The 8,025-nt window shown below is 55.6% G+C and overlaps 1 protein-coding gene across 3 annotated transcripts in view; it reads right to left on the reverse strand.

Annotated features, from left to right (window-relative positions):
- Positions 1-549: 549 nt before the first annotated feature.
- ALDH3A2 (aldehyde dehydrogenase 3 family member A2) overlaps positions 550-8,025 on the reverse strand; it is a 7,927-nt gene continuing 451 nt past the window's right edge. For 2 of the 3 annotated variants that reach the window (XM_026861671.1, XM_026861672.1), the window contains 11 exons: positions 7,582-7,755; positions 6,951-7,182; positions 6,758-6,843; positions 6,166-6,374; positions 5,890-6,007; positions 5,626-5,767; positions 5,286-5,452; positions 4,671-4,770; positions 3,664-3,899; positions 2,542-2,665; positions 550-2,222 (listed from right to left, as the gene is read on the reverse strand). In XM_026861671.1, the coding sequence (XP_026717472.1) occupies positions 2,585-2,665; positions 3,664-3,899; positions 4,671-4,770; positions 5,286-5,452; positions 5,626-5,767; positions 5,890-6,007; positions 6,166-6,374; positions 6,758-6,843; positions 6,951-7,182; positions 7,582-7,743 (1,533 nt within the window). In that variant the 5' untranslated portion in view covers positions 7,744-7,755 and the 3' untranslated portion in view covers positions 550-2,222; positions 2,542-2,584. The remainder of the gene's footprint in view (positions 2,223-2,541; positions 2,666-3,663; positions 3,900-4,670; positions 4,771-5,285; positions 5,453-5,625; positions 5,768-5,889; positions 6,008-6,165; positions 6,375-6,757; positions 6,844-6,950; positions 7,183-7,581; positions 7,756-8,025) is intronic. The other variant, XM_026861673.1, reaches the window with a different exon arrangement.

Here is an 8,025-nt window from a genome sequence, read left to right on the forward strand (position 1 = left end):
CCTTCCCCTGACATGGCTCAAAGTGATCTCTCCTCCCATGAGAGGAGTGCTGGCCAGGGCCCAGGGCTCTCCTTAGATACAAGGCGCCCTTTGCCCAGATTTATCCTCGCCTTGACTACACAAGCCCTGGGTCGCCACGTTGAGCAGGGGCAGTGACTCAGCCGCCCGCGCTGGGTCGTGAGAGACCACGTGGCTCTGCCCATGCCGGGCTCTGCACGAGGCCGGGGCAGCACTTTGAGGCGCTGCAGCACCCGTGGGGTGACAACGGTCTGCACCTGAACAAACCCCGGGGGGAAATCAGGGGATGGATTTGCACAGGGCAAGACAGGAGAAACAGTTCAGCTCCTCTGCAGCTCCTCGCCCCAAGCCCTGCCAGAGCTCTGGGGATCCTTCCCCACGAGCGGGGAGCCCATCGCGCCGGGGCCTGTGCTCCGGGGCAGAGGCACCTCAGCACACACCTGCGACATTCGGCCAAAGCACGGCCAGAGCTGGCAGAGGACGCGCAGGATTCCCCAGGAGACTGCAGGGACTTACCACGCTTGGTTTATTATTTAAATTCTCAGTATTTAATTTAGTACTTGGAAAATATATCATTAAAAAGGCTTAGCACATGGATTTTTCACCAGACGTGAAGAAATCCCACCTATTGCACAGTAAGTATAATTTTCTGTTCTATATTAATTGCATTGAATAATCATTTTTAAATTTTCCTTATTGATTCGTTAATATTTCTAAGGTCCTTTCACCATGTATTTCCCCAACATCCTCTCCCCAAGCTACAACAAGCCCCATATGATCTCCCAGTGCAAGATTACAGCAGACCCAGAAGCTCAAACAGAGTACACACTCTTTCAGTAATTGTTTTCCCTTGGAGGAATCTGACCAGGAATGGGTTTGTACTGGTTTTGGCTGGGATGGAGTTAATTTTCATCAGAGTTGCTCAGTTTTTTCACAGTAGGATGGTGCTGCGTTTCGGATCTGTGACCCAAGCAGTGTCTGTCCCACACCCGGGGCTCAGCTGTCGCCGGACAGCGCTCGCACAGCGTCAAGGTCTCTGAGATTCTCACCCCCCCGCAGCCCCTCGGCTGGGGGCAGCAGGAGGCGGGGAGGGGGCACAGGCGGGAGAGCTGACCCCAGCTGAGCAGGGGGACGTTCCAGACCACGTGACGTTGTGCTCAGGGGGGAAAGAAGAGGAAGGCAGGGGAGGACGTGGGGAGTGACGGCGTCCACCTGCCCAAGTCACCGTTACGTGTGACGAAGTCGGGTTTTCCTGGGGATGGCTGAACACCTGCCTGCCGAGGGAAGTGGTGAGTGGGTTCCTTCATTTGCTTGCTTGCACGCCCAGCTGTCACTTCACCCATTATTAGCTCAACCTACAGGTTTTCTCACTTTTACCCTTCCAATTCTCTTCCCTGTCCCGCTTTGTGGGGCTCAGATGCCCGCCTGGGCTGACCCACAACAGGGTACTTTGGAATTCCCACTTCTCTAAGCAGGCCTGGAAGTTCTGCAGGAGCAACAAGACGCTCTTATCAGCAAAATACAGGCACTGCAGGCATCACCTTTGTCATTTTCTAACAGCTAAATAATTGTTACAGGCAGATGATGAAACTCAGAGCCCCAAAAAGGGGCTGCATGTCAGCCTGCATCCCCTGACCAGCTGCAGACAACTCTGGTTCACAGAGATCCGTAATATTTCACCTCAATTAAGCAGCACGGAGAACCTCACTGGGTTTACTCATAACCATCACTACTGGTAAAACGCATCAGCCAGCACAGCCCGTCTCCGAGGTGTCACCAAGAGGGTGGTTTTGGGAGCACGACAGAAGACAGACTGTCCCAAAACCTGCAGGGAAAACACCATCACAGCTGAAGCTCCAGCTCCTGGTTGTCACTGAAGGAAGGTTTGGTGCAAGACACTGTATGTGTGGCTCGGTGTGGGGCGGAGGGACGGACTGGGGTTTCTTGCTCTGCAATTCTCCTCCTGTGAGAGCTAGTACCCACTGGTCCCTCTACTTCAGCACAGCTTTTTAGTAAACAGGAGTCTGGGCCTTCTCTTGGTTAGTGTTTCTCTAAGGCTACTCTGTGTGCTTGACAGCTCACTGAAATAACCCAGAACAGCAGAAAAAAAAAAGGACTTCTCAGCTTAAGGAAACAGACACAAAGCCAGCACTCAGAGTATGACTTGCACAGGACGCCTTCTCCTCTCTTCAGCAGCAAGCCACCTGTGAAAGCAAAACACAACACCAACGTCCTGTGAAGGATCAGCTGAGACAAACGCAGCTCCCTTTCCAGAAGAGCCTCAAGCAAAGCCCCTTGGCTCAGGGTGACTTCCCCAGGGTCCGGCTCGCCTGCCTCCTGCGCCCTTGGCATGCACCGACCGCTGCTCACCTCGGCCCTGCGCGACCTGCGGGCGCTGCCGGGGAAAGCATCGCTCTCCAGATCCAGGGGGGAACCTTCTACAAGCCCCATGCTCCTTACTCTAATCAGGTTTTGCCCGATCTCAAACCAGGTCTACACACAGGAGAAGAAAAAGGCTCCTACCTCACCGTGACAGCCACAGCAGTGCTCTGAAACCTGCTCCTCCTTACCACACACTGGGCCAGCCCAGGCTCTGAACAGCCAGCACAATCATGAGGGCTTTTCTCTTCAGCACAGACTGGTGATTCTGAGAAAACCCAAATGATTTCAAGACGCCATGAGTTTCCCCCCTTTGCTGAGAAGGCATTCACCTAGGCAGGGCCTGCTTCCCTGTTTCAAGGCCTGAGCCACTGGGTGGCTCTTCCTCCTGGGCTCCGACACACAGGTGGGTTATTTCCCCCAGACTGTCGGGCTCCTGCGCATCTCCCTGCACCGCTAACAGCACAGACTGAAGGGCAGAGCCCTGATCCACCTGCCGTCTCCTGTGCCCTCAGCAGCTGCTCCCTGAAGCTCACTGAACACCCGGGATGCACCGCTGAGCCTTGCAAGGGGCAGGCAGGCTGGGCACACGCAGCCCCCGGTCCACCAGTGATGGAGAACCACCAGCAATCACACCTGGAGTTTTAGATCTTACCCCTCCACCTCAGGGGGCGTCTGGAGTCCTCCAGCCAGCACAGGCAGGCTGCTGCCTCCCGCAGAGAGGGGAGGACACCCCACCCTTCCGCACCACCCAGCCAGAAACGGGAGGAAACGGAAAGAATCGAGCTGAGGTTAGACAGGGGCTGCGACTGGGCAAGGAACACGAGCTCATCGTAGCCCCAGGCCCTGGGACAGAGCCTTCCCTCCCCAGGCCACCACGGCACAGAACCTCAGCCCTCTGTGCTAGGCTACAGAGCAGCTCACAAGGCTGCTGAAGAAAGCACTGGAATGGAATCCACTCCTAACCTGTCCAAAACATACCAGCCTCTGCCTCTGGAGGGAGTTTCTCACGGGTGTCGCCTACCACGGCAGAGTCACAACCAGTACAGCAGCCTAGGAGATATCCCTGAGGGCATTTCTATTCTAGATATTGCTTGAAAGAGTGAGAAGATCCTGATCATTTCAGGGGGGGCAGACATCATAAGTCTCTTGACAGAAAAAGCAGGGCAGGCGCTAAGAAAGGGCTGTGGTGGCAAAGAGTGGCCTTAGGGAAGGTCAGACGAATTGCACGTGCACTCACACGGACAGCAGAGACCCAGAGCTCACCTTGATCACCACCGCTACCACGATCCCCAGCAGGGCCAAGGCGATCAGTCCAATTCGAGTCTTGTTAAACCGCTTCAAGAGGAAGAACTTGGCCCAATCCACCTTCTTCTGGCTGCCAGGTGGGTACCGGAGTTTGTTCGTACCCTCCATCTTCAGGTCCTTGATCAGGCAGGCGCGGCGGTGGGAGAAGGTTTCAAAGCTGTGCTTGCCGTGGTAGGCGCCCATCCCACTGTTACCTGAGGGACACAGCACAGGCAGGTCACACCACGGGCTCAGCCAGTCCAACCTTTCGCCACTTGAGGCCACCAACAAGGCAAGAAGCAGCACAGAAAAACTTGCCAGCTGCACTGCATGTTACCTGCCCTGCATCCACCCCGCTGCAGTTTTAAAGCACAACTTCTCCTCTGTATTCCTGCAGAGAGGACAACTGATCCGTCCTCTCCGCAGCACTTTTCAGACTCCAAGACGACCAGCTGGACTCCATTCTCCTCCTCCCCACCTCGTTTTGACTACACACTCTCCAGTATTTTGCTGTGTTTCTCCGTGCACTGTTCGCTGCAGCTCTCCCCTGGCTCTGGCCACCTCTCAGAGCACCGTGCCAAGGCTCTGAGATCTGGTTGGTGCTGTGCACAAAGGCTTTCCTCAGGAGCTTTGCAGGGTACACCCCTGTTTTTCAGTCCCAGGACAGCATGTGCTGTTCACAGCAGCAGAACACCGCTGGTTCACTGTCAGCTGATGAGCACTGTAACACCCAAACTCTCTCCTGCAAAGCTCCCATAGGCTGCTCCATCACATGTGCCAATTCTCCCCAAGCCAAGGTCCTACCCTTCCTCCTGCAATTACTGCTCATCACCCCCTGTCCTAATGTACTCCCAGAATATATTAAGATCTGCTATATGCGACCCTTCAAGTGTAACAGGAGCAGGGGCACCTGGACACAAAACAACAGCTGGTGTTCCCTGGGTCAAACCGTGCAGCAAGTCACTTAAGGAGCTCCAGGAACTTACCGACACCACCAAAGGGTAAAGTTGAGAGGAAGAAATGCATGATAACATCATTTCCAGTAAACCCCCCACTGGAGGTTTCCGAGATGACTCTTTTGATTAACTGGCAAAAGAAAACAAACAAACAAAACATTACAAAGGCCCAGAAGAGAACAGCCATGTAACTGAGCAGGACTGGGAGAGGAGCTACAAGCCAGCAGCCCATCGTGTTCACTTCCTCTGGCTGACAACTCAGACAAGCCCTCTCCATGCAGCATTAACTCAAGAGAAGCGGGAAAATTCAGAGGAGGGATGGGAAAGATGGAAACCTGGGAGTTCGCCTCCCTAGCATTACATTAAAGGTATCTAATAATTAAAAACTACATAGCATCAAAAAGGAAATTCAGCTTTTTATCCTTCTATTTCACAAAGTCATGCAGATGCAAAGCACTTCAGTAGGAGAGAGGGAGCCTCCAGCAGCTCTGGGGACACTCACAGACCCTGAGAGCCAAATGCTGTGATGCACATGCAAAGAGGAGCTGCCACAGACCCTGTGGGGAGCTGTGCCTGGGACCAGCCACGTCCAGGGTCGAACTGTGCAGATGCCTCTGCGGGGGAGGGAGCACATCCCACACCCACCTTCTTGTTGTTGGAGAAGACATAGAGGGCGAGGGGCTTCTCCCGGCGGTTGATGAACTCAATGGCTTCATCTACACTCTTCACAGTCACAATGGGGAGGACCGGTCCAAAGATTTCCTCCTCCATCACCTTTGACTCTGCAGAAACGTCGGTGAGGATCGTCGGGGCTGAGGCAAAGGGGAGAGCAGAAGGCAGTGTGAGCAGGACAGAAGATGTGGTCCACTGAGGATTCCATCCCTGGCAGCATCGGTGTGCAACACACACCAAGCAAGCGACAGACACACAGAGCACACAGATGGCACCTGCTACCACCCCCCACCCCAAAAGCTGCCAGAACCACCTATGAAGCAGGAGGCCTCATCAGACTCTCCCCCGTGAGCGATCTTCTGCCCTTCCAACAGGCCCAGGATCCTCTTGAAGTGATGCTTGTTGATGATCCTTTCGTAGTCTGGAGATGACTTCACGTCTTCCCCGTAGAATTCCTGCCAAAGGCCACAGCAGAACCAAAGCACTCAGCAGATTGTCACAACAGCCACAGCTCCAGGAGCTCAGACCTGGGCTGGAACGGGGACGAGTCCCACAGGACGAGGAACCCCGCACTCACCTGCAGAGTCGCCTTGATGTTCTCCACCACCTTGCTCTGGATGGACGGGTCACACAGGATGTAGTCTGGGGCGATGCATGTTTGCCCACAGTTCATGTACTTCCCCCATGTTATCCGCCTGCAGGGGAAAGGGAGAGAGTTTCTCCACGGTCAGGCCCTTCCAGACCCCACAGCCCACCCAACAGCACCCGAGTGACACCAGCCCAGAGCTGTCCACCTGCCCACGGGGTCCCTGCCCCACTGCTGAGACCCCACCAAGGCCTCCAACAGCCTGACCTGCAGGCAACAGCCAGGTCACAGTCCGTGTCGATGTAGCAGGGGCTCTTCCCACCCAGCTCCAGGGTGACGGGTGTCAGGTGCTTGGCAGCTGCTGCCATCACGATTTTGCCCACCGTGGAGTTGCCGGTGTAGAGGATGTGATCAAATCGCTGGGTCAGCAGTGCTGTTGTCTCAGGTACTCCTCCAGTGACCACGGGGTACAGCTCCTGCAGGGCCAACAGGATTTAAGGCACATATATCAAAGCAGTAGCTTTGCATGGGACAGACTCACTTGTGAGCTACGTTAGGAACAGGACTAAAGAGAGCAATAACAGAGACAAGCTCTGCTCCTTCCCTTGAAATTAAGTTTCACTTGCAACTGTGTTCCACGTGAACTAAAAGAAATGAAGGTTGAAGCCAGGGTTGAGCCAGCTGGCCAACATTAAGAACTAGGGCACATAAAACCACCAAGCTCTCCTGAGGGCCATATCCTTCCTCAGCTCTTGCCTCCCACCTAGAGAAAGTGTAACTACTGTGGGGCAAGGGTATTGGGGTCACCCCAAGCCAACACATCGGAGAAACCCAGGAACCAGCACGGGGCCACGCTCACCCGGTCAAGGTACTGGGGGAGGAGATCAGCCACCAGCCGAGCCGTGTTCTCACTGATCTCCGACGGCTTCACCACCACAGCATTGCCTACAAGACAAATGCAGCGCAGCCAGTGAGCCCTCGCCCTCCTCTCCTGTCCCCCACAGTGCCCATCCACAGCCCCACGAAGGACAGGGGCTGTGGCGGGTCCCCACCTGCTGCGATGGCCCCCACCAAAGGCTGCATCACCAGGACGAAGGGGTAGTTCCAGGCCCCGATGATCAGTACCACCCCCAGCGGCTCGGGGCAGATGTAAGCCTCGTCCCGCATCGTCAGCAGGTTCTTCTTCACAGGCTGAGGGGCTGCCCAGGATGGCAGCTTGTCCATGGCCAGGGCCAGCTCCCCCAGCACACCCAGGATCTCATGGCTGTACGCATTGTGCCCACACTGCAACGACAGGGAGTTTGGGGTGGCTTGGTGGCCCAGCCAAGGCCTCCACCACGGCAGCCCCATGAAACGAGGTAAATTCTGCTGGTTCAAAGTGCTTGATACCGGTGGCGCTGCCCCCAAGAATCCCTAATGGATGACAATCAGTCTGGGCGTGTGCAGCTCTGTATGAAGCCAAAACCTGACAGCCAGGCCATGCCTTCACAGTCCTGCCTCAGCCTATCTCCTTATTTAAAATGGTGGCAGCAGACCTTGGCAGGCCACAGCGAGAGCCAGGACCATGGGGGACATCAGCAAAAGCCACCTGGCACAGCAAAGCAGCCCTCGGCCTCCCCACTTTCCCCTCCAGGCTGACCACTGTCTGTGTGTGGCTGACAGGAGAAAACCCCCGACCCACACCTTGTGCAGATCTGCCTTGATGGCTGCCAGGATCTCCTTCTCCTTCTCCTGCACCATCCGCTCCAGGGCCTTCAGCTGCTGCATCCTGAACTCCAGAGAGCGGCACCGGCCTGAGTTGAAGGCAGCTCTTGCCCGCCCAACGACCTGCTGCATCCTCTCCATGGCTGCTCAGCACTGCAGGGAGAGAGCAGCGAGACCCAGCTCACTGCGGGGCCTCCCTCCTGATAGAAAATGAGTTTTCTCACAGGCACTGGACACACTCGCACCCCCCTAGCTCGAGAGTGGATAGCTGACGGTTCAGCCTTAACTCTGAAGCTTTAAACAATTTGCGGCTCGTAATTTAGAAAAGTTTGAAAAGGAGCGCAGGGAGCACCCCTGTGTAGGCCAGCAAGGGCGTCACCAGGGGACCGAGGGCAGGTCCTGGCGGTGAGGGGAGGCGGCCCT

The sequence above is a fragment of the Athene cunicularia genome (assembly GCF_003259725.1).
Source record: "Athene cunicularia isolate RWA chromosome 19 unlocalized genomic scaffold, athCun1 chr19_part1, whole genome shotgun sequence".
Lineage (NCBI taxonomy): Eukaryota > Metazoa > Chordata > Aves > Strigiformes > Strigidae > Athene > Athene cunicularia.